General features: G+C 33.6%; 2 protein-coding genes across 2 annotated transcripts; one reads left to right on the top strand and one right to left on the bottom strand.

Moving 5' to 3' along the window:
* Positions 1-1,749: 1,749 nt before the first annotated feature.
* Positions 1,750-10,088, bottom strand: LOC149480065 (uncharacterized). The gene is made up of 4 exons (XM_089707128.1): positions 9,879-10,088; positions 9,716-9,801; positions 3,198-3,384; positions 1,750-2,746 (listed from the first exon to the last, which is right to left on the bottom strand). The coding sequence occupies exons 2-4, from the start codon at positions 9,749-9,751 to the stop codon at positions 2,106-2,108; spliced, it is 864 nt and encodes a 287-aa protein (XP_089563254.1). The 5' UTR covers positions 9,752-9,801; positions 9,879-10,088; the 3' UTR covers positions 1,750-2,105.
* Positions 9,952-26,913, top strand: LOC149480064 (uncharacterized). The gene is made up of 2 exons (XM_089707656.1): positions 9,952-9,977; positions 23,271-26,913. The coding sequence occupies exons 1-2, from the start codon at positions 9,952-9,954 to the stop codon at positions 26,911-26,913; spliced, it is 3,669 nt and encodes a 1,222-aa protein (XP_089563782.1).
* The last annotated feature ends 204 nt before the right edge of the window (positions 26,914-27,117 follow it).

Genomic DNA, 27,117 nt, shown 5'->3' with positions numbered 1-27,117 from the left:
TCAAAAATTTGCAGATTTTCCACGGTATGGCGACTATTTGGAATCGTCCGAAAAGTATGGCATGGCGATTTTAGTAAATGGCTGCACGACGATGGTTACCTGTGCAAAAGTTAGCCCGGTACAAATGGTTGAATTGTTTTTTTAAATCAACGCATTCACGTCGGTAAGGCGGACTGTATGTCACATCGTAAAAGTATGGCATGACACTACCGCCTACATCTTTTTTAAGGGCTATCGGTAAATTCTAAAATTTTTGTGTTACAAATCGTTGGACTTTCGCTATTTATCCGACGAGTGTGACTAACGCCCACGCGACTAGTCCTCCGGTACCAGCGTTCTGACCATCATTTTTCTTTTTGTCATTGCGTACTAAGACCCCTCTAGACCGCCATCCTGTTACAAATGACCCGAAATTTTGCGTCAGTATCTCCCGGCCTAACATGTGCAATGTGTAAATGTGTTGACGTTCCAGCTCTTCTTAATATAGGTATAACTCGGTTTTGGATATTCAAGATATCGCGATAAGTCATAATATTTAGTTATTGAAATTTATATTTTTGGTTTTATGGCATTCAAATGCTTTATAAATATAAATTTATAAATAATAAAAAAAATTCCATCACGAGGTGGGACTCGAACCCGCATCCTTACGCGCCATTCCGCGGCGGATGTCTGACCAATTCAGCCACTCGTGACCCGCCCGCGCCAGAGCAATCGTCTTTATTCTATTCTTTCAGTTTTACGTGTCTAAGGGACACACTATGGGACACACCGTGCGGCATCTATTGAGATGATTAACAACCATCTCAACCAATATTAACACTTTTCAGTGAATACAATATTGTAACGATGGAACACAACCTTTTTTGTTGAAATTGATATTTTTTGGTTTTATGGCATTCAAATGCTTTATAAATATAAATTTATAAAGAATATAAAAAAACGATCACGAGGTGGGACTCGAACCCGCATCCTATCGCGTCATTCCGGGGCGGATGCCTGACCAATTCAGCCACTTGTGACCCGCCATTCTATTCTTACACCTAACACCTTCACACATAACACACACCTATTTTTATAGGACCTATTTTTATAGGTATGGCAGGAAACTAGTAACGAAATAGGTATAAATAAATTATAAAATAAAAAAACATTATTTCAGTTATACTTAATAAAATTTAATTTATATTAAATAACTATTTTTCTTCATAATTTTTCCAGGAAGTTTATTTGAGCATTGAGCAACAAATAACAATACGTTATAAATGCAAATAGATACAAATCAAAAACTTAAAAATAATTTTATTAAAATGATATTTTGTGTTCATTTAATTTAATTTTATTATTTATATATCTACTTTAAAATTTACCCTGCTTTTTACATATATAATATTATAGTAACAATAATAGAATTGTTTGCACCATTTATCAAAATATAACTAGTTACTTACATAAAAATTTATGAAACCCAACTAAACTACTAACGTTTTTTATATTATATTCTTTTAACCACTGCTTTCTTCATTCCCAGTCATTGCACTTCCTAGCCTAATTTTATCACAATCATATTTATTTCTAACGGTCGTCTAGCTAAAATAAATTAATTACTTTAATAACTAAGTTTGATATTTATTTTTTAAAGATTTTATAACAATACAAATAACATTCGTCATTCATTAATAGCTATTTACACATGCAAAAAAGTTTATAAATTAGATAATATTCATTATATTTGACAAATAAAAAAGGTTCAATTGTAAATAAAATTTAATTTTCCAGGAATACTAAATTATTTTGAGATCTTTCTCACAGCACACAGTACAAACGAACATTATAACAACAGACGATAAAAATATAATTTAAATTATCTATACCTTATAGGTAACTTAACAACTGTAAATAGTTATTTGCCCAAGTAATAGGGAAAATATAATATAAAATATTGACATAATATAAAAGCTTATCCTTGCTTGTAACCACACATTTATGTGGGACAAACTTCATTATTTGCTTACAGCGAGAATAATGGTCCCAGACGCAGCTTATTTATGACCTATGAACATAATGGCACAGTGAAATATCAAGAATAGTAGCAATAAGGCACGTCATAACATTGTATAATCAGCTTGAATGTTATCTAGAGCCCCACGAAGGGAAATCGGTAGTTCCGGTACTTTATAAATTGAATCCGAAAATGGAGGCAATTTTATAGCCTTAGCCGATTTTTCATAACTAGTGAAGGATAAATACAACTGTGACACCCGATTGATTTCGTCTTCGGTCATCTCAACGGCGCGTAGCTGTTTCCTAAAATCGGCGTCAATTGATTCGCCGCACTTTGGACATATCTCTTCAATGACGTATTTGGAACCAGCCTTTGACGCGTGTTTACATCGAAGAGGTTCAATGAATTTATATCTTTTAGATTTGTGCACTTTTAATTCCCGTTTCTCCTCATCGGAAAGTAGCACGACGAGTTTGTTGCCGACGCGGTCGGAGCCGCCGGCGCGGGGGATAACTTCGCCTCCACCCTTCATCAAGGCGTTATATAGTTGCTCAGTTGGATTGTTAAAGTCGTAATAAACGCACCTCGACTCGGAGCTGGCTTTGTTATTGTTTTCGATGTGGAGACTGTACCTTAGACGGATTTTCTTTGGTTTGGTGCTATACTTCAGGTACACGTGTATCGGAATGTCTATCGACGAACAGCCGGACTCCTGGATCTCATATGGCGGCTCTTGCAGCACTGGAAATGTTTACAATTGCGATGTAATAAACTTATTCATAATAACGAACTTATAAAAGATTTGCGTGGCAACGGACTATCATATTGTAAGATAAGGATAATGAGCGTGTATATCATGCGACTGTTTTTAACACTATAAACATGATACGCTCAAATATAAGTTAGCATCTCATCTTATAATTAGACAAAACCTGTTCCGCTGGATTCTGTCTGTTCAGCCGGTACAGTCGATCGACTGGAAGCGAATTTACTATGAGCAGAAAATTAATCGGTTGCGGCGTATTGGAATCATTATTTCTGAACGCGTGACAAAGTGATAACAAGCGAGTTAATAGCGTAATATAAATTTGGTACATGGTTGGAAACAGGTCGTTATGAATGAGTGTTTCGAAAGTTGAGACGTGGCAGGTCTGTAAGTGCGTTGACGTCTGCACGTCATACATGGTGTTACCTCTTTTCGGATAGACGAACGCGCTCGCCGGGTGAAGATGGAAGACGACCTTGTGCACGAAGGCGCTGATGTCGCGGCCGCGCGCGCCCCGCACCCACACGCGCCAGTCGAGTGCGAGCGCGCGCCCCGACGCCGTCCGCCGCGGCTCGCACGCGTGTCCTACCTCCAGCCACACTCGTACACACATCTATAACATCGTATCGAACACATGATAAATATATTCATATAACTTATCAATACAGCTGCTCGCCGCTCGCGTCTTATACTTCGATATTATTATTCGACACGCAGCTATTTATTTCGGACAGTAATGAGTATACCTATACCTATTGAAAATATTGCATTTTTTGTATAAGTTTAATATGTATTAATATTATACTATCAAAAATAATGCTTTCGCACTGATGAAAGATGTCCTACGTATCCCAAATGGAAATGATGAAAATTTTCATCTTCATTCCACTTACATATTATTATGTAGGTAAGCATTTAAAAGCATTTAAAGGGAAAACAATTTGATATATACCTACTATTAGATTTTCATAAAGTTTAATTGATCCTTTGAAAAACCAGTAATTCCAATAAAGATGTTAGGTTGCGTCACAAGTTTGTCTACTTCTGGCCTTGGCCGTGAATGGAAGTTGGTATGAAATCATTGTTGCGATAATAGAAGTTGCTGAGAGCAAAATCTTATGTAACAAATTATCATTCAAGGAGGCCATTGAACAATATTTTAATATAACCAACGATCTTAACAATGCACATAAGTATTAAGTACCTACTTATTCAATGAATCTGCATTCTGCATTCAATGTGTCTGAATTCTGAAAACGTAGAATGATGAATTTCTATCCCATATAAAATCCTATAGTTTTAATTATGCGGATGCTAGTCCCGGCTCCCGGCAAATGTTCTGCCTTACTCTTATCACTTAGGGGTATGAAAAATACTTAGATGGCCCGTGGCCGATTCTCAGACCTACCCGTTATGCATAGAAAATTTCATGAGAATCGGTCCAGCCGTTTTGGACGAGTATGGTAACCATATGGTAACTAACATTACACGGGAATTTTATATATTAAGATTAATTACATACACTGCAGATCAAAGTACAGATAAAAAACTATTTCTAAGGTTTCCCCTTTGCAACTTACACAAGCCGAATTTAATTATTTTAAGGCCACAAACATATTATGTAATTATTCTTCTATAGATACTATAGTCGAAGTAATAGATATTATCTTAATAATTTATAATACTTCATTATACTTATATCGAACTTTTTTGCCACTTTTGGCATCAACATGACAATGTTTTGGCATTTGAGCTTGGCGAACTCTATCTTTTTTTATTTGTTACACTATTATAAAGTTTTGCCTATACTATAAAATACATATTATATAATACCTGTGTAATTATATAAAACCTACGTATATAATGATTCATAAATTACGAGTTACGAACGTATATGCACCGTATATACGACGAATTTAACATAGCCAGCATTACCATGCGCTTTTTAATAGGATTCTAAATAAATAAATAAATTAGGTAAGTAGTGTAAACTGTAATGATAGAATGTGTTTGTTGTTTTTTTTTTTTTCATTTTTTTGAGTTAACTACTTATTTTTCTTACATGTTACTATAGTACAAAATAGAAACATATGAGAGAAACAGTTAAAAGCAAAAGCTACGGAGACCTGAGTTGAACAATCTTTTTATATAAACTATCTACCAAATAAATTTTAAACGTTTCTAATTTTATTATACCACGCTATTAAAAGTAAACCTGAACTCTGAAGAAGTATTCACGATTCAAATTACAATAAATCTGCTGAATTGAAATGATTGTAACGTATTGCGAAGGCTAAATTAAAGCTAATCTTTTAAACTAATTGGATAATCTAATAATTATACATTATTTCCTCTAAGCTTCTTTAAGTTGTTATCCTTTCAAGTGTTTGCTTATCCTATAAATATGTAACAATAATCATTATATTACGCTTTTTTCTTAAATAGTGGTTACAAAAACGGAAATAAACGGTATAAAAAGCTATTTTTATTTTTTGCTAAATTCGAAATTATTTAGGTCATATTTTGAATAATATAAATCCTATAAACTATCTAATGTTTTTTACACAGAACAGTAAAAATTTTTTATATGAATTACTTATGACGTAGTTCGAAAAATAGACCTTCAAGTAAATACTTCATAGCATGAGATTGTAACCACGTCTTTACTTTTTTGTTGGAAGATTTCAATGGATTTGTATGTAAATATACTAGCTAGCAATATTTAAAATGCAAAGATGCTAATACCTATTCCTTCTCCGCGGTACTCTATCGACGCGACACCACCAGCTACAGTGTACCAATACCATAGAACACAATATTATTATACTAATACTACTTCTAATGCGACACTGTACTCACTGTGGTTTTGTTCTCACGAATTATATTGTGAACTTCCTGTGTATATGGGGTCGTACGATATTGTTATTGTACTTTAAAATTATCTTGTATATTCTAGATATTCTACTCTCTGATTCCATCATCTATAATAGGTATAAGATAGTATTTTAAATACAAAAGCCTTTCTGTTGAGCTTTTACGATTTTAGCGTGGCACAGTTTTGTATGAAATTTGGATAAAAAATAGTTGAAGACGAAAAATTTTTTTTTTTTCAGAATTTACAAGAGCATGTTTTGTACATAGGTGAGGTAATACCTTACGAAAGGTAAAAAACAAGCTTGAACAAATTTTGGGGATTAAGTACTAATAAAATAAGGGTACAACAAACTTGCTTTACAAAAATCTGAAATATAAATTTATACTAAGCAATAGCTTGAGTTTTTTTGCGCGTATTACTCGGATTCATTATTTATGGTCAATCCCGATGGGCATTTTCCAATTTTTCCGTAAAGCCAATTTGCGTATTTTTGGTAAGTCACGAATCTCTGTGGAGACTCAAAAGCGGAAACATTGGAATCAGCTTTATTACAAAGTAATAATAGTATGACATTCATTCTTAAAATAACATGAGGACAAAAGCTGTGATTCTGATAAAAAATCGTAGGTCTAGAAAGTAGAAGTTTTTATTTTCTCTTTTCTTAGTTTATTGTAGATAATTATTTGCCCCTAATTATTCTTTGACGTGGAAGAAGTCAATTAATTAGTTCTACCAGTTTGAAAACTTAAACTTTAATACATACTTATGATAAATGAATTTAATTGAAGAAAAGGAAATATTTAATTTAAATGTAGTTAATCAGTCTTTGTTCTTTAGTTCTCAGTTCTCCTTATGTCTCGTAAGCTTGCTCGTAAGAGTCGTAAGAATTCGACGAAATGTACCACCCAAGAATAAACATTAAACGCAAGTCTGATGACATAATATGTTTTTTTTAATGACATTTATGAAAAGCACATTTAGTTTTTCATTACTTATAAACAACTTATAAATGTCTGCTAAGTATGCCCAAATAAAGAATACATACCTACCACATTCATAAATTAAAGTATCTAAATAATAATGTTCTACGATCGATGATTTTTTTGTTATGAACTAATCATGAATGGTAATGGTAAATGGTAATCACCCGTATAAATAAAGGTAGGTACTTAGTATTTTATATTTGAAAATTAGGTTTATATATAATTTTACTGCATATAATATACCAGAGATTCTTATATCTCACAAAACATTATATTGTCTACTAGGTCGTCGAACTTTGTTTAAAGGATTTTAAAATCCTTGTGTTTCAACTTCCTTTTTGTCACAACATTTTAATAAGTAGGTACTTACATACTTTATTATTTACAAAGACAGTTAAATATGTATTAACTAACTAGCGGTCCGCCCCGGCTTCGCCCGTGGTACATATTTACGTTTTCTCTACATAAAAACCATCCTCGTACTTCAAAGAATATAATAAAAAAAGAATTATCGAAATCGGTTCAGCCGTTCTCGAGTTATGCGCTTACCAACACATTTTACGATTCATTTTTATATATAAGAAGATAGACTTTATTCATAATTAAAAAAATATTTACTTCAATATGACTGTAACAGATTTAGCCAATCTTCATTACTTGGCAATGGGCAATGGCAAGCCAAGTTTGGTCGTTTATAATAGTGGTAACTATTATTTTATATTTTATTGCAAAATGTAATGGGTGACCTCCGTCGGAATATCCACATCACAAATAATAATTAAGATAAGATTTGTGTTCTATTGTAAGCTGTTATGTTATCTTTGTCAATTACTATTGGCCAGAGGATAATTTGATTTAGCAACCAATTCATTTCAAACAAATATAATACTAATCTTTTATCATTACCAGTGATTTTAACCGCTTTTAAAAATTAAGTCCCTTTTCCCTTCAAATTTCTTTAAGAATAACCTATCTAATATCTATCTACTAAATTGCAGAACGATCGGTTCGCTAGTTTAGCCGTGAAAGCGGAACATATTTAAACAGAGCGGGTACTTTCGCGGTTATAGTAAATTAATATGACCGTAGGATTCTTTTTTCAGGTCAATTAGTTTTTTGCTGAATGCTATCAGAAAGATAACGTTTGTGACAGTGGAAGGTCCTTCGAGGCAGTATGACTGTTTTTAGAATAATACTTTATATTTTATGGTGAATATAAACGAATGAAGTCGCGGGCTAGTAATCTAGTATGGAAAGAAAAAAGGTCTGACTTCGATTTCATGTATAAAAGATAAACGCGCCTATAAATAATTCTGGAAATTATTGATTCGTTTTTTGAGCAGATTCTAACTGTAATGTTGCCAGCTTCGTGAATCATGTTATACTTTTGCTTAGGTTATAATTTTGACTGATTATGTGAGGTGTTTACATTGCTTATACATTTAAAATTACTTACTCAGTGCAATTAAATCATTAAAATATACTCAAACACACCTCATGTTTACGTTCTTTTAAGTATATTTATTTTTAAATAAAACGTTAACGTTCTGTGGTTTGGTATCTAATTAATTGTAGATAATAAATGTGGGTACAATCACGTACAATGTAGGTATTTGTCATTCTATAAGCGTAAATTGGCAATGATCATTTTATGGCCTCTTGATAGTTTTTGTTGATATTTTTTCCTCATGGGCGCTCATGCTAGACAGTAAACAGCTGATAAAATACCAGCAGTAGTTGATAAATAGTTTGTATTTTGTCAATGTGTAGATTATAGACAATATCTATTAGGCAAAATTAATGTAATCTTGCGTACCTACGCTTAGAAATCTTATCTATAAAAACTATAATCAGGGCTAGTCGTAGTGAGGATGGATATCATTTGGTTAATGTACCTTGTACCTACCTACTTGTACCTACTTCATGGTGGAAAACAGTCAGCAATGTGTCATAAAACATTGCCGATTGTTTTCATAGAGCTTGTAATGTGACAATCGTAATATGTTTATTGACCAATATCACAGATTAATAGTCATCGATTTAGTCAAAGACATTAGTACTTTTCGGGGTTTATTATATTTTTGTCTTTTAGATTTTACATATTTAATAATAGATACATAGAAGCCAGTCCTTTGGGCTTTGGTTTAAAGTTTAAACTCTACATTAAAAGGAATAACTCAATGATTTATCTTGATGCTAAAGTATTATTTTAGAAACATCCTTCTATACTTTCTTAATTTGACTTAAATTAAGCCTAAGCACTCGAAAATCACCTCAATATTTCATTCTCATATAGGTATTTTTTGACCCTAGACACATCGCAAAAAAAATCCAATTAGTCATACTCTTGAGTGCTAAGTGCCAACCCGCGTTGTTGTTTATTTACAGTTTTATAATATTCTACAGAGATACGGAGGAAGTGTTCTCGGGGTCACGCAAAGTGATGAGTTCAACGATATATGATATCCCTGAAGAAAAACATTTAACTACACATTGTTCCTTTTAAAGTAATTTATAATAATATAAAGCAATTGTAGAATGTAGAGCAAAAAATTCAATAAAAATTATGATTGCATGGTGTATATTTAAAAATATTTATCATTTTATCCATACAGTTGGTAAAATAAGTTTTTGCATCAGTTTAAATCGTTTTGGACACGCCTATTGAACATTAATAGAAAAAATATCATATAATTACTAGCGATAAGTTTTTAATTCTAATTACGAGGAAGTGTTCTGAGCTGCATAAATCTTTAGCAGGTGTTTGATAAAACTGTTTGTATCGGAACCAGTTATATTTGGTATGCGGTTGAGTGCGTTCATTTCCCATAACAACAAATTGTTTAGTTAAATGGGATGGGCGTCATCCTTCGACTCGATTATCTGTGTGTATCGACTTCGAATGATGTTGATAAGGAAAATGTAAATACGAATGTAATTAGGCGCAGTGTATCATCGCAATGTGTTTTCCAAATCACATGAATGCACAAGCGCGTCGTTCACACCGTCACACGCTCAGTCGCTCAGTTCGCGCTCGGAGAATCGCAGAATCACCTCGCAATATTTTTTATGCGACGAACACTCACCGGCTTCTCATGTTGCTGTCGGGGACCTTCAGTCATTTTCTAAAATGTGATAAAACCGCCGCTCCTCGTGCGGTGACGGCTGACATCTGTAACAGGCCATCGAGGTCACGTTAGATCTCCGAAGAGCACCGATCACAATAACATTCCTCGCACAAAAGCTCACTTGTGTTGTGTTGGTGACAGGCAAAGATGCATTAGGCAGCTGTGGGATTTCGGCGGTAATTCAAGCGCGCAGCATGTCTGACACGGAGTCGTGGCCGAGGTGCGTTTATCACTGGCACGAGAGCCGGCCATGAGCGCGCGGCGCGCCTGACGTCAGCCCGTGACGTCGGGCCGCGAACCGCTTCCTCCGCGCCGCGCCTCGCTCTGACGGTAGCAGCAGCTGACGTGTAGGCGCCCACGTCTCGTTTTACGTAACTTTCGCGCCAAACTTCTATACAGCACTGACCTGCAAATATATTAATTAAATATATTATAATTAGCATAATTAATCTTAATGAATAACATCAACGGTATCATATGAATATTTCTTATTCAACATTATAGTTTGTTAAATACTTTATCGCCTTTCAAGAGTTGTTAGCAATCACACATATTATACATTGATTTCAAGAACATAAAAAGGATGATAAATATTAGACCCTACGTTTAGGTTTCTAGCTTCTTACTTCTACATAATATTATTTACTTCTGATTAAATCTCTAAATATCTGATAATTAATAATTCAAGCATAAAGTCTCCTGAAATCCAGATTTAGACAATAAAGTTTATAGTTACATAATACATCACAGTGCAGCTCAGTATGTTAAAAAACAAAATAAAAGTGATAACAGTGTTTGTTCATACATTTTGCTAATACACTGATAAAGGCGCATTAGTAAAAAAAACTGATCAAATGACCAAATTCAGTAAATAGTTTATTAACTAGACTTCAAATTCGAAGCTTTTGAAGCTTTTTCGAAGCTTGTCTCTATTCATCATATTACATATACAGGGTGTCCCACTATTGGTATACTAAGCGCGAAGGGCCTTGTAGTTTTGCATACACTGATCACGTAAAAAATACTTAAACAACAAAATTACGCCAAAAATTTTTTGCTTAATTTTTCCTTAAAATCCATGTTTTCGTCTCTAGCTTCGCGCAGCCGGCGTATACCGCTTAGCTAATGTGAGCATTTTGTTTATTAAAACATAATCTTAAACGCTAGCTCACGTGCGGGTGGTAAAGTTGAGCGGGTCGCTTGTTAGGGGTACACACATAGAGTTTTAAGAATTCATCTATTTGTCAAAAAAATTCGTCTGGAATTTTATAAGTATTTTTTACGTACTCAGCGTATGCAAAACTATAACCTCCTTGGGGCTTAGTATACCGTTGCTGGGACACCCTGTATAGATTACAGTTTCTACAGGGAAGAGCCGGCGAGAAAATCTGTAGGTAGATCATCATGTGTTCATTTTTCATGCATCACGATTTTCATCTTCCATATATTCATTGATATATTTTGACGCTATAGTAGACTCTCTGAATGGGTAGGTAATTAATTATTAGTTCATTAATCGTAAACGTTTACCCTTTTTCCTATTAAGCACCTAATCGTTTGCTTAAGCACCCTGAAAAAAAGGGAATGTTAAATGTTTCAAATTTATGTCTATTTCAGAGCACAAATTACCTTGGTATTGATTTAAATGTATAAACAAATATAAAATAATCAATCACATAATAATTTCCATACATATAGATATATTAACATGCAAAAAACAAATAATAAAAAACACACCATATCAATACAACCAACGACATTAATTAACAAACACTAATTGAATAGACTAAAGTCTAATTAATGCAATCATTTATTTTATTCATAAAAAACTGCTATATATATCAAGCGACAATATAATCTCTATCTATTAGCAAACTATTAGCAAACAAACAAAATTATGTATTTACCTTCAGTAGAGCCAAAAATTGAATGTTTTAATACTATTAAATAGAGAGGTAGAGCTGTTAGGTAGAGCATAGAGCGCACGCCGCACGGAAAGCGCGCGGAATATGTGAAAACGCTTGGGCATAGAGCTCTGTAGTATAGAGTAGTAGGTATATATATAAAAAATACTGTTTTTTACTTCCACCAGCTGACAGATATTTACTGTAAGAACGCTAAATGAATTTTCTTTTCAGCACCAACAAACTTGTAGTTTTCAATTCAATCCTACTCGATGCCTTTTTAATAGATTTTTTTTATCAATATAAAATATGCAGATTTATATCTATTAGAATATTGCAATTAAAAATTCATTTTAAAAAAGGCAACACGAATGTCTGGTTTGAAAAACTGAAAATAGATTAATAGAGTATCGGAAATTTTCGTTATCCGAAACAGCCCTTATCCCGTTCATTTTGGTTAAATTATTCTAGTTTACTGTATATTTATCTTTAATCTACGATAGGCTCGGACTGAACTTTGGGCTGGGGTGACAGTGATGCCTGTCTGGCGGCAGTATAATTATTATTATTATTAGGGAAGAAAAATTTACACACTATACAGATATCACCCAAATCAGAAGCAGAAGAAGTCACTTTTGCCACAAAAGATTTTGCAAACAAGGCTGCTGGGTTTAAATATTTCCTGTGTGTGTATCAACCAGTCAAATCATTTAATCATCGCCTTTAAAAACGGCCCTATTATACCTATATATATTTTCTTTTTGTATTACTTATAGGAGAAAATGTGTCCGGAAGGTGGGAAACTTTGTGGACTTTCCCTCATTTAATATGGTGCAATAAATAAGTAATAATGGTTAATGACACTGATTCATTTTTGCAATAAATTATATCTATCTTATCAATTCCGAATATTTTATCTGTAATTACGCCATACATTAAATGCTGTTTTTTGATCAAACTTTGATTATATAGATTTGGTATCCTAATATCTCTTTGTACATAATATTATGTCATATGATGTTCTTTACTTCACTAATAATATGACCTGCACACTTTTTCCATGCTTTTCATTGACCCTTATTAAGGTTATTGTTACAAGCTATAGAGGGGGTAACATTATTTATTAATCCTATAATGTATGTGGTTTAGGTTATTACTATCTATATATCTGCTTAGATAAACAATGGTAAAACTCTATAATTGCTATTAATAACACTCGGCATTTATTTAATGTTTTTGTTTAATCACGTTGCATTAAATGTTTCCATTTCTATGGAAATTAATCATGCGTAATTTATCGTCCACATTTAAAGAATCAAATAAGGAAATTAAACATGATTTTATGATAAATGCAATGCATGATAACAATAAAAAGGCGTGATTTGGTTGTGATTTAAAGTGATACCTATATCAGGAATTCAACATTTTACAAAAACAAATTTTTGAATGTTTTATAATATAATACCTACTTACCTATGTAATTCATGGATTCCATTGTTTTATCGTCTCGTCATCGTTATTCGTCGCAAACCCTTTGCGGCAATATATCATAGAGCTCCAAAATCATGCGGATTTGTATTAAGATACAAGTTGATAACATAAAACTAATTCTTTTCTTACAGACAGAGAAGAAACAGAATAAACTGCTGAACAACAAGGGATGAAAATTAATTTAGAATTTATGAATCTTAAGTACTACTCTGCGGCTACGACGCTACGAGAAAGAACTAATCTAGATGCTTGAAAAGAATAATACCTACTGGCTGAGTTTCATAGAATTCTATTCAAGTTGATAAAATATTAAAAAGTTAATTGAAGACTCAACGATGAATGTATAAAATAAGAGTATGTTATATGTAACGTGTGAAACTAAATAAAATACGCCAGTAATGGTAGCTAAATGGCCATTTGAAAGCAATCAGAAAGCAATTTTTCCAGGCTGAAACTGAAATTTACAATTTAGCAATCACAAAAACAACGATTCCAGACTGAAACTGTTTAGTTGATGAAAGTTGATTCTAATCAAAATAATTTATGTAACATGTTTTTTTTATGTATCTATTCTATGTATAAAATATATCTAATAAAGAAGTCTTATCTTTAAGCGTAGTAATTAAATTTTTCCAAATGCCATCAACAACAAATATCGTGTTAGTAACAACACAAGGACTCTACTCAACTGATATATTTCATAAATTTTAAAGATTTTTAACAATTTTAGTGTTGAGACTGCGATTTATTCAATGCGCAGTAATGCCTTCCCCATGCTACTATGTTATTTATTAATAAAAACAATTATTAAACCATAATAAATCTTTGAAAATGTGTTTTTTTTATTAACATTCTCTCACGAAAAGGTAGTTCTTTATGGATAAGTAATAAAAGAACCAATATAAAATTGCCAAACAACATATCGATAATATGTATTATAGTCTATGCTCCGACTCTTATGTATGTACGTATATATGTGTCAACTGTGTATGTAAGTACCTTTAGTTGATAATATCTTCTAATTTAAGCAATACTTAAATTAGAGCAATACTTAGATTAGTTTTTTATAGGTCTGTGAAAGCGATTTGTTTTATTTAAACAACCATGTCATTATTTTAAACAAAACATCTACTAAATAAAAAAAAATGTGTGCGTGTACTAGAGTACACACGTAAGAAGTGAAACTTCTTTATGTCCTTATTTTTCAAAAAATAATTTACTATATACAATATTAAAGAAATACGTTAGTCACACGCTCGTCGCTACCTACTTAAATATTTACACCGGCCGCTGCTGCAACTCGCTCGCTTCGCTCGCTCGGCTCGTGCGGTAGTTCAAAAGTTAACCTAAGATGCTCGTCGCTTCGCTCCTCGCTACCTATTTACATATTTACACCGGCTGCTGCTGCAACTCGCTCGCTTCGCTCGCTCGGCTCGTGCGGTAGTTCAAAAATTAACCTAAGATGCTCGTCGCTTCGCTCCTCGCTACCTATTTGAATATTTACGCCGGCCACTGCCGCGACTCGCTCGCTTCGCTCGCTTGGCTCGTGCGGTAGTTCAAAAGTTAACCTAAGATGCTCGTCGCTTCGCTCCTCGCTACCTATTTAAATATTTACACCGGCCGCTGCTGCAACTCGCTCGCTTCGCTCGCTCGGCTCGTGCGGTAGTTCAAAAGTTAACCTAAGATGCTCGTCACTTCGCTCCTCGCTACCTATTTGAATATTTACGCCGGCCACTGCCGTTTTCAGCTTATAAAGGATTTCGACTTAGGCGGATTTTGATTGGACAGAGAGTTTGAGGTTTATTCTTATAAATTTTGAATTCATAAAATTATAATTGAACACCTGACACCAATCAAGCAAACACGTGTTTACGTGAGTCATAGATTTATTATCGTATACTTCTAAAATGTTTTCTAAGAAACAATAGTGTACTTACATTGTCGGCACGTTCTTAAAGTCGGTAACTTATTTTTGTTCGAACAATAGAGGTAATAAATTCCCAATGATCAAGTTGTAAAGGTTGTAAAATAAAAAATATTCTATATTAAAATTATACTTTTACTCAATTGTTTAATTTTATTTACACACTGTTTTATTTTGCATCAAATCTCGAAACAGTCAGAAATTAATGACGCACATAGTACATAATATATACATATTAAGACAGAGGTTAAGCTTAAATAACTTGAAAAATAAATAACATGATCACGCCCACGTGTTGGTGTTTTAAAAAATTCAATCATAAACCATTGAGGTATTATTACTAGAGAGGGCACCACGAACAAAATCTGTGCGAGGCGCGCGGCGGCGCGGGGCGGCTAGTGAGTCATACATTTTGTAGATATTCTGCCTCTTATTACTTATAAATTAAAACCAATCAATGTAACAAATAAATATTGTTATCTTATTAAAAAAATATGAATAAACTTATCAATTAAAACCAATCAATGTAACAAATAAAAATTGAGTTTGAGACGATTGACTCTAACTCGTGTTAAAAAAGTGTAGTAGCGATGCCCTCTCTAGTACGTAGTACATGTAACTCAATGTCATAAACTGAGAATAACTGTAAATATTTTAGAATTAGAAAAATAAATATGTACCACAATAACATTCAAGTATTAGAAAAAATTTATACATAATTCCACCCACGTGCTAGTGTATCTATACATATTATCTATACATATTATAATAAAATTGAAAAAATTGAAAAATACAATCAAAAAGTGAGGTTAATTTTAAATAACTTAGAAAAATAAATACCATAATTACACCTAAGTATTAGAAAAAGATATGTAATTACTTACTTTTTTTTTTTAATTCACTGGAATTAGAATAATTAAAATAAACACTTTGATTGTGCTGATCACTTTAATATAATATTATCACGTCACCATAGAGCGTTGGAAATAAATACGAGTGCAATAGAAAAACGGTCAAGTAAAGTGGTAGGACGTACGTTAAAACGATACGATATCCCTACTCCGCTGGAGAAAGTATACGTCGAATCACGCGTGGTAGGGATAAGAAAAAAAATATCACGAGTACGGCGTAACGCAAAAATGTAACGCGCGCGGCGTAACGCAAAAAATGTAACGCGCGCGGCGTAACGCAAAAAATGTCTCACAAAATTTTTGTCCACCCCCGATAAAGAAGTTTCACTTCAAAAATATATAGCAATCTATACTAATATTATAAAGCTGAAGAGTTTGTTTGTTTGTTTGTTTGAACGCGCTAATCTCGGGAACTACTAGTCCGATTTGAAAAATTCTTTCGGTGTTAGATAGCCCATTTATCGAGGAAGGTTATAGGCTATATATCATCACGCTACGACCAACAGGAGTGGAGCCACGGGGGTGAAACCGCGCGGAGCAGCTAGTTATACTATATATATATAATTAAAATATATATAGAATATATATAGAATTGTACTGAAGGAATTCGATTACTGCTACAGATTTCAAAAGAATACCTTCCAATACTGGCCAAGTTCCTAAAAGTATATCATATTATCATAACAAAGACGAACCGATAGAGATAAGAAACAATTAAAAAGATTGTACATTTAAATTACCTTGTATTCTCCGTTTTAATGTTGATAAAATCAAATAGATTTCGACTTTGTCGAGTAACTATGTAGAAAACCTACAAACGTTTCGGTAGCAAATTATATTATATACGTACACGTTTTTATCACCTATACATATAATATATTTTTAGATAAGATTTAATACGAAACAATATTAGTACATAAATGAGTTTTTGAAGTATAATAAATAACGTTATATACCTATACACATAATATATTTATTGTTTTTTTATAGAACCACCAATAATAACTAAAATATAACATGATATTTATGATACTGAGCTTTTAATAAGCCATGTGAAAAAATTATATATTCTATATAGGTAATAAAATATTACTTAATTATTACTACCACTTTTATAGTAATTAGTGTAGGCTATCGAGATATAACTATAATGGGAGTTGGGATTAGCTCCAAATTTAGAGGATATACACATGTTATGCATATTACTGTAAGCTGAGAAACCATCATACCAGAGAAATCATCATAACGAACATAGAGCTAGAGATAGAGCAAGAGCATTCTTTCGTGAGTGTAAACGAAAACTCTTATTCAGTATTGTTCTGTATTAGAACATTGCATATAATTTTTTCGAACGCACTGAGAACAACGAAATAAAGCCAGCCTTTCCCAACCATTTCCGTCAATTTGTCCGTAAGTAAATAAAGCATTTTTGTTTGAAACTTCTTTTCCTAATATCCATACTTTTTTAGTTATAGAACGTTTAATGTAGGATTGCTCTGCGTAAAATTAAAAATTTCAAGGTATCTGTGCATTTCTATATGCATATAATGGTACAAATTCAACAACCTAATTCAAAAAAATATCCTGATTATATATGTAGGTACTCACTTAAAAAATAATAGGGTACTGAAACAGAAGCAAAAAAAACAAGAAGTAAAAAAATAATAATTTATTTCACGCAAAAGAGATGTAGGTACAACAATAATTACATATTTTGTAGACACAATATATTACAACAAATACGCGCATTCATTTAAAAAAATAATAATGAAAACTATATATGTAATAAACACAATATATAAACATTAAAAACGTGACATGACCATATCCACAATTATTTATAAAATAAATATTCTTACAAACTGATATGTAATTTGCATATAAGTAATACATATTATTAACTATACAGGGTGAACTCTCGTTAACTGTGCACAGGCGATTGTTCCGTTATTACAGATATCAAAAAAAACTTTGAACTGACATCGAAAGTACTTTACCCATTTTTTTTAATTAAACGAGAAATATCCAAAAATTTTACAATAGTTATGGAATAATCGCCCGGGCTCACTTGACGATTACAACCGGTAAATTGTAATTCTGGTTCAATACGTCCCTCTCTACTTACAATACTTACATTTTACGAAGACAGTGGTTAAAAACTAAAAAGCATATTCAATAAGAGTTTAGGCGCAAGAAAGTAAAAGGTATTATTGGGTATACGCAGAATATTTTTAATTTATAACAACTGCTTTTTACAAAAATCTATGAATCAACAATCAACATATTGGCCATAATGATGAGATAGTTTGCTCTTTTTAAATGCCTTTTTTGAAAAAAAAATCCAGTCCTGGATATATTATACAACACAGTTTATAATTTAAAATTTAAATTTATAATAATAAAAAGTTTTTGAATTAATTGAAAAAGCTTTGACTTCGATAAAATAATAATTTTAAATTTAATAAGGGAATTTGAATTTGAAAAACTCAGAAGCATGCTTACCTATACACGCATGATTGTGTTTGTTTATTAATAGTTGATTATTTTTATCGGTGAAATATACAGTTTTTACAGTTACAATAAATACAACTTGCATAGTAAACTACTTGTTACAATCGGATGCAATGTCATAGTTCATACTAATAATATGTATAAACATTACAAGTAAAAATTTGTAAGTATGGATGGATGTTTGTTACTGTTTCACGTTAAATCTACAGGACGGATTTGGATGAAACTTTACAGGAATAAAAGTTATACATCAGAATAATAAATGAGCTAGTGAAATACTTGAATTTGCACGGCACAGCCTTTACAATAAATAATATTACTTATTAGTGGGATTGTTTTAATTACAAATTCAATGGGTTTTGGATATTAAAATGTTGAACATGATCAATACTTCTATACTAGAAATATGAATAAAAATTCCGAAACCGATTTTTTTTTTTTTGTGTGGTGTCTCTCAATGTTAGCCAGAAGGGCTTCTACATTTTAACGCGGACGCGGGGGTGAACTGAAGGTTCACCCTGGTAGCGACATGCACAAGGGCGTCCCCCCTTGACGGGGATCTCGAACCTCGGCTTGGGCTGTCGCTTGAGTGGAGGAGGCCAGAAGGGCCCTTATCGGACGGGTCCGAAACCGAAAAACAATAATATTTATAGTTACTCACAATGCTTACCATGCTTACATCGCAACCCTGAACTGTGTACTGCACTTTGATAAGCAATTGTATGCACAACATCACATCTGATGAATAATGTGCATATCAATCAAACGTATGCATATTCCTACGAATACATCGATAATCTATTTGATCATTATCTTAAAAGTATTTTTTTGTTTGTAACTTATTATCTAGTGATATAGTTGCAACACCGTTCGTTCTCCGAAAAACACTTTAAAAAGCGCATTTTCCAAAGAAATTTCCGTGACAGGGCTGGCACCCATGCATGTAATATTTGACATGTATTCATACATTATAAAATTTTACAATAACAAAAAGAAATACTAACCAATAAATTCGAAATCAAACAACCGTTTTGAAACTATTTAAATAAAGCAGCCTAGCATTTATTGAAAACGTTTTCTATATCAAGCTAAAAATATAAGCTGACACCGATTAGGAAGGGTCTCTGGTCTTTATACCAGCAATCTTCTAACATAGCCTTGCATTGGCAAGAAAATTGTCAAGGGACTTACGTATAAATAACCTTCTTAACATATTATATTATTATAAGAAGGTTCAAGGCAAGTTCAAGGACTCAAGGTGCAGTTAAAACATATTGAGATATTGATATTTATAGACTGTGTATTCAAAATAATCGAATACAGTAACCAATTCCAGAAACATTAAATTTATTTTCATTAATTTGTTTTTATTCATTTATAGTCTAAGTAACTAAACTAAAAGTTCAATTATTCCAAGTACCTACGCACATTGAAAGAAGCTATGAAAAAAGCTTATTATGATCGGATGATACTATTTTCTAATAAAGTAGGTATATCGCACTCATATGTCATAAAATTATTTTAAATACTTTGAAAAATGCATTTCGATATGCATTAATTATATCTATTGTCAATCATCAAACGATTAAAAATGTTATCAATATTTATTCAGCGATTTTAAATCTGATTGCAAGAGTAACGATAAAAGTTGATGTCACTTCAAATGTTCCGATTATCTGGTTCTATAAATACAAGAAGATGTTTTAATTAATTATTAATTTGTTTTTGAGTAACAAGTGAGAGTGTATTGTGATATTTAAGTGCTTGAATTGTTTGATATTTAACATGAAAGGTACGATAAAAAGTGTGTTTAATTTTATTATAGCAAATTAAATTAAGTTTCTGCTTGGAATGGAAAAAGTACTTTCATTTATATTCACAATAACTTATAATAGAATATCTTAAAAAAATTATCAATACATATAATAAAATTCTAGAAAAGTGGTGTCTGTACAATGAAAATATTTAAAAAAAAATTAGCAGGGGTTATTACTAAATCGATCCCAAACCCAAAACTGTTGTTAAAAAAATTTTTGTCTGTTTGTCTGTTTGTCTGTTTGTCGGTTTGTCTGTTTGTCTGTATGTTTGAACACGCTAATCTCAGAAACGGCTTATCCGATTTAAATGCGGTTTTCACTAATATATTGTGGTAAGCTTCATTTAACATTTAGTGTTTATTTCATGTCAATCGGTTCATAAATAAAAAAGTTATGACCATTTAAGTAATCACAGCGAACATTTGCTAAGGCATTCTATACATGAATTACTTTATTACGTAAATTATACGCTAAAGTTATTCCTTGACATGTCCAGATGATCATTTCGAAAGTTCCCAAGCGTGGGGGGGGGTGGTTATGCTGAGGGGGTAGTAGGGGGGGGGGTCAAAGGACCTTTATTTAGATTTTTGCTCATAAGTCTAAAACCTGCACAAATAGCATTATGGTTACTTCTAGGTAAATTTTCTACATAAAAGGTCTTTGAAATTATGGCGTAGGTATTATATTTTTAACCCTCGACGCAAAAAGAGGGGTGTTATGTCCGCTATGTGTGTATTGCGTGTGTAGCTCGCTAACGGGTAATACGAATTAGATGCGTTTTTTTGTTACATTAGTTGTTTATTATATTATATAGGGGTAAGTGGGAATGAAAAAAACGAATGTTAGTTGTTAATGTAGGTTGTAGGTTATACCCAAGAGATATATCAAATGAAAATAGACGACATGTCAGAAACAATTAGTCAAATTTTATCAAAATCGGTTCATCCATTTATTTGATATAGGGGTAAAAGTGGGAATAAATAAATGAATTTTATCAAATATACTCAAGTGACGTATCTAACTAAAGACATGACGTGTAAAGTACAATAAGACATATTTTATCAAAATTGGTTCATCCATTTATTGGATAAAAGTGGCAATAAAAGTTGTCAAATATACCTAAGTGGCATATCAAATGAAAGGGCATGACCTGACGTGAGAAGTATAATGAGGCATAGGTATTTAATCAAAATCGGTTCATCCATTTATTATATAGTAGAGGGGTAAAAGTGGGAATGAAAAAAACGAATGTTGTCTGTTATACCCAAGTGATATATCAAATGACCTGTCAGTAACAACAAGTCAAATTATATCAAAATCGGTTCATCAATTTATTTGATATAGGGGTTAAAGTGGGAATAAATAAATAAATTTTATCAAATATACTCAAGTGACGTATCTAATGAAAGTCATGACGTGTAAAGTACAATAAGACATAATATTTTATCAAAATTGGTTCATCCATTTATTGGATATAATATGTAGGTATAAAAGTGGGAATAAAAGTTGTCAAATATACCCAAGTGGCATATCAAATGAAAGGGCATGACCTGACGTGAGAAGTATAATGAGGCATATTTAATCAAAATCGGTTCATCCAATAATTATATGTAGGGCAAAAGTGGGAATGAGAAAAACGAATGCTGTCTGTTATACCCAAGTGATATATCAAATGAAAAAAGACGACCTGTCAGAAACAATTAAGTAGTCCAATGTTATCAAAATCGGTTCATCTATTTATTTGATATAGGGGTTAAAGTGGGAATAAATAAATAAATTTTATCAAATATACTCAAGTGACTTATCTAATGAAAGACATGACGTGTAAAGTACAATAAGACATATTTTATCAAAATTGGTTCATCCATTTATTGGATATAGGTATAAAAGTGGGAATAAAAGTTGTCAAATAATATACCCAAGTGGCATATCAAATGAAAGGGCATGACCTGACGTGAGAAGTATGATGAGGCATATTTAATCAAAATCTGTTCATCCATTTATTGATTTATAGCGGTAAAAGTGGGAATGAATAATCGAATGTGGTCAAATAATATAATCAAGCGGCATATCAAATGACGTGTGAATTACAATTAGTCATGTTTTATCAAAATTGGTTAATCTGTTTATTACATATAGGGCACCTTAGGGGTGATAGTGGGGATAAATAATCCAAATGGAGTACCAAACGAAAGGATATGACATAATATAATATAGGTATGATTAGACATGGTTTAGAATTTAGATCAAAATCGGTTCTGCCATTTACTAGGGGTGAAAGGGAAAAGTTGAAAGTCTGTGAAAGTAGAAGGAATATGGGAGCGGGAGAATAACCACATCCTGGAAATTTTGAACTCTTCTGTACCTAAGTTTTATAGCTCAGTTTAGTAATAAATTTTACTAACAGTTCTTTTGTGTTATTATTTATTTTATTTCTTAACTTTATAATAATGTGTAAGTACTTATAATTTAGTTGTATATGATAGTACGTGTTTCAAGACGTGTTTACTCAATAATTGTGTGTTAAAGTAGTAACTACTATGCAGTCACTATTCCACGCGGACGAAGTCGCGGGCACAGCTAGTATCAAATAAAATTATTTTAAAGGTGAAGTGATAAATTTTATTTAAAGCTTTCATCGATATAAGCTTTATACAAAGTTATTATGTATTTGATAATAACATAACATTTATATTTAATTAATTAAATTAAAATTAAAAATTCATTAATAGAGCAAGAATTAAATGAAAGAAGAAATAATTAATATTTCAATGATTGAATATACATTTTGAATATTTCACTTATACCTACTACGTTTAAACTTTAACCAATATTTACATAAGTAAAATATGTTTTGTATTAAAAAAAATTAAGTGCATTATGTATATAAATATTTTTTTTTATTTTGATTAGGTTGTCTATAAATTGAGAATATAATTCAAATTGCTGATCAAGTATTTTTTTTATTTCAGTCGCAGCCATAATAGTGGCTTGCGCGATTTCGTCGGTCTTGGGAAAAAATATACAGCTTAACGAGAATGGCTGTCCCGCGGACTACAGAATTGAGCAGCTATACCCCCATTCAAATTGTAATATGTTCTACCAATGCTTCCATGGGGAACTAGTAGAACATAAGTGTGCACACGACCTCTACTTCAGTGTAGAGAAACAAGAGTGCGACTATCAGAGTAATGTTGATTGTGGCGATAGACATATTCCTGAACCGGAAGACAGTGGAAACGATGGTGGAAATGACAACGGTGGAAACGACAATGGAGGAAATGGCAATGATGGAAATGGAAGCTGTAACTGCAGTCCCGGTGAAGCTCCATCTATCTGTGGTAAAGACGGATCGGATGGTGTATTGATTGCACATGAGAATTGTAACCAGTTCTACAAATGCGCCCATGGAGTGCCCGTTGTGCAAAATTGCTCTGGAACGCTTTTGTACAATCCATACGAAGAATATTGTGACCTTCCTGAAAATGTAGATTGTGGAGACAGAGTTATCCCAGACGGAAACGACAATGACAACGATGGAGAAAACGACAACGGTGGAAACGATAACGGTGGAAACGACAATAATGGTAATGGAAGCTGCAATTGTAATCCAGGTGAAGCTCCCTCTATCTGCGCTAAAGATGGTTCTGATGGTGTATTGATTGCACATGAGAATTGTAACCAGTTCTACAAGTGTGCGCATGGAGTGCCCGTTGTGCAAAATTGCCCTGGAAAGCTTTTGTACAATCCTTACAAAGAATATTGTGACTGGCCTGAAAAAGTAGAATGTGGGAACAGAGTGATCCCCGACTGCGACGGCAATGACAACGATGGTGGCAATGACAACGGTGGAAACGATAACGGAGGCAACGATAATGGCGGAAACGACAATAATGGTAATGGAAGCTGCAATTGTAATCCAGGTGAAGCTCCATCCATCTGCGGTAAAGATGGTTCTGATGGTGTATTGATTGCACATGAGAATTGTAACCAGTTCTACGAATGCTCCCATGGACTGCCCGTTGTACAAAATTGCCCTGGAACACTTTTGTACAATCCATACGAAAAATATTGTGACTGGCCTGAAAATGTAGATTGTGGAGACAGAGTTATCCCAGACGGAAACGACAATGACAACGATGGAGAAAACGACAACGGTGGAAACGATAACGGAGGTAACGATAACGGTGGAAACGACAATAATGGTAATGGAAGCTGCAATTGTAATCCAGGTGAAGCTCCCTCTATCTGCGCTAAAGATGGTTCTGATGGTGTATTGATTGCACATGAGAATTGTAACCAGTTCTACAAGTGTGCGCATGGAGTGCCCGTTGTGCAAAATTGCCCTGGAAAGCTTTTGTACAATCCTTACAAAGAATATTGTGACTGGCCTGAAAAAGTAGAATGTGGGAACAGAGTGATCCCCGACTGCGACGGCAATGACAACGATGGAGAAAACGACAACGGTGGAAACGATAACGGAGGTAACGATAACGGTGGAAACGACAATAATGGTAATGGAAGCTGCAATTGTAATCCAGGTGAAGCTCCCTCTATCTGCGCTAAAGATGGTTCTGATGGTGTATTGATTGCACATGAGAATTGTAACCAGTTCTACAAGTGTGCGCATGGAGTGCCCGTTGTGCAAAATTGCCCTGGAAAGCTTTTGTACAATCCTTACAAAGAATATTGTGACTGGCCTGAAAAAGTAGAATGTGGGAACAGAGTGATCCCCGACTGCGACGGCAACGACAACGAAGGTGGCAATGACAACGGTGGAAACGATAACGGAGGCAACGATAATGGCGGAAACGACAATAATGGTAATGGAAGCTGCAATTGTAATCCAGGTGAAGCTCCCTCTATCTGCGCTAAAGATGGTTCTGATGGTGTATTTATTTCACATGAGAATTGTAACCAGTTCTACAAGTGCGCGCATGGAGTGCCCGTTGTGCAAAATTGCCCTGGAAAACTTTTGTACAATCCATACAAAGAATATTGTGACTGGCCTGAAAATGTAGAATGTGGAGAGAGAGTTATCCCAGACGGAAACGACAGTGACAACGATGGAGGAAACGACAACGGTGGAAACGATAACGGAGGTAACGATAACGGTGGAAACGACAATAATGGTAATGGAAGCTGCAATTGTAATCCAGGTGAAGCTCCCTCTATCTGCGCTAAAGATGGTTCTGATGGTGTATTGATTGCACATAAGAATTGTAACCAGTTCTACAAGTGCGCGCATGGAGTGCCCGTTGTGCAAAATTGCCCTGGAAAACTTTTGTACAATCCATACAGAGAATATTGTGACTGGCCTGAAAATGTAAATTGTGGGGACAGAGTGATCCCCGACTGCGACGGCAATGACAACGATGGTGGAAATGACAACGACGGAGGAAATGACAACGGTGGAAACGATAACGGCGGAAACGATGATAATGATTCCGGAAGCTGCAATTGCAATCCAGGTGAAGCCCCCTCTATCTGCATTAAAGACGGTTCGGATGGAGTATTAATCGCTCATGAAAATTGTAATAAATTCTACAAATGCAATCATGGTGTGCCTGTTGTAATGAAATGTCCCGGTACCACATTGTTCAATCCTTACAAAGAATATTGTGACTGGCCTGATAATGTAGAATGTGGGGACAGAGTTATCCCAGACGGAAACGACAATGATAACGACGGAGGAAATGACAATGGTGGAAACGATAACGGAGGCAATGATAACGGAGGAAACGATAACGGCGGAAACGATAATAATGATCCTGGAAGCTGCAATTGCAATCCAGGTGAAGCCCCCTCTATCTGCGGTAAAGACGGATCGGATGGAGTATTCGTGGCTCATGAAAATTGTAACAAATTCTACAAATGCAATCATGGTGTGCCTGTTGTAATGAAATGTCCCGGTACCACATTGTTCAATCCTTACAAAGAATATTGTGACTGGCCTGATAATGTAGAATGTGGGGACAGAGTTATCCCAGACGGAAACGACAATGATAACAATGATGGTAATGACAACGGTGGAAACGATAACGGAGGCAATGATAACGCAGGTAACGATAATGGCGGAAACGACAATAATGGTAATGGAAGCTGTAATTGTAATCCCGGAGAAGCTCCATCCATCTGCGGTAAAGACAGATCAGATGGAGTATTAGTCGCTCATGAACACTGTAATCAATTCTACAAATGCGCCCATGGAGTGCCCGTATTACAAAATTGCTCTGGAACACTTTTGTACAATCCTTACAAAGAATATTGCGACTGGCCCCAAAACGTAGAATGTGGAGACAGAGTGATCCCAGACTGCAACGACAATGGCAATAACGGTGGAAATGACAACGGTGGAAACGACAATAATGACAATGGAAGCTGCAATTGTAATCCCGCTGAAGCCCCCTCTATCTGCGCGAAAAAAGATTCATCCGGTGTTTTGATTGCTCACGAAATCTGTAATCAATTCTACACATGCGATCACGGTGTACCAGTCACGCAGAAATGTCCTGGAATACTTTTATACAATCCTCACAAAACATACTGCGACTGGCCGCAAAACGTGAAATGTGGAGATAGAATAATCCTACATTGATAAATTCTATAAATTAATCTAATTGTACAAAAATTTCAAACAAATATAGATCCAAATTTAGTTGTTGGCAATTTATAGTCTATAAAAACTTTAGCTCATACCAACAACGCTCTTTAATGTATAAGTAATTATAAGCTTTATATTGGTAATTTTCATTTTTAGTATTTAATAACATTAAAATGTATTAAAATAAAGGCATATTTG

Source organism: Colias philodice, chromosome 19 (assembly GCF_061535455.1).
Source record: "Colias philodice isolate Cphi_HAF_F1 chromosome 19, ilColPhil1 Martin Lab GWU primary, whole genome shotgun sequence".
NCBI lineage: Eukaryota > Metazoa > Arthropoda > Insecta > Lepidoptera > Pieridae > Colias > Colias philodice.
This window is presented reverse-complemented; position numbering and strand designations above follow the sequence as displayed.

Bases quoted from the DNA above. Each gene is read 5' to 3' on its own strand.
- LOC149480065 (XM_089707128.1), bottom strand. From the start codon at position 9,751: ATGACTGAAGGTCCCCGACAGCAACATGAGAAGCCG. The intron at 3,385-9,715 runs GTGAGTGTTCGT...ACGATGTTATAG, and splicing joins GACAGCAACATGAGAAGCCG to ATGTGTGTACGAGTGTGGCT. The intron at 2,747-3,197 runs GTAACACCATGT...AAACATTTCCAG, and splicing joins GTTCGTCTATCCGAAAAGAG to TGCTGCAAGAGCCGCCATAT.
- LOC149480064 (XM_089707656.1), top strand. From the start codon at position 9,952: ATGTCTGACACGGAGTCGTGGCCGAG. The intron at 9,978-23,270 runs GTGCGTTTATCA...TTGCTGATCAAG, and splicing joins GACACGGAGTCGTGGCCGAG to TATTTTTTTTATTTCAGTCG.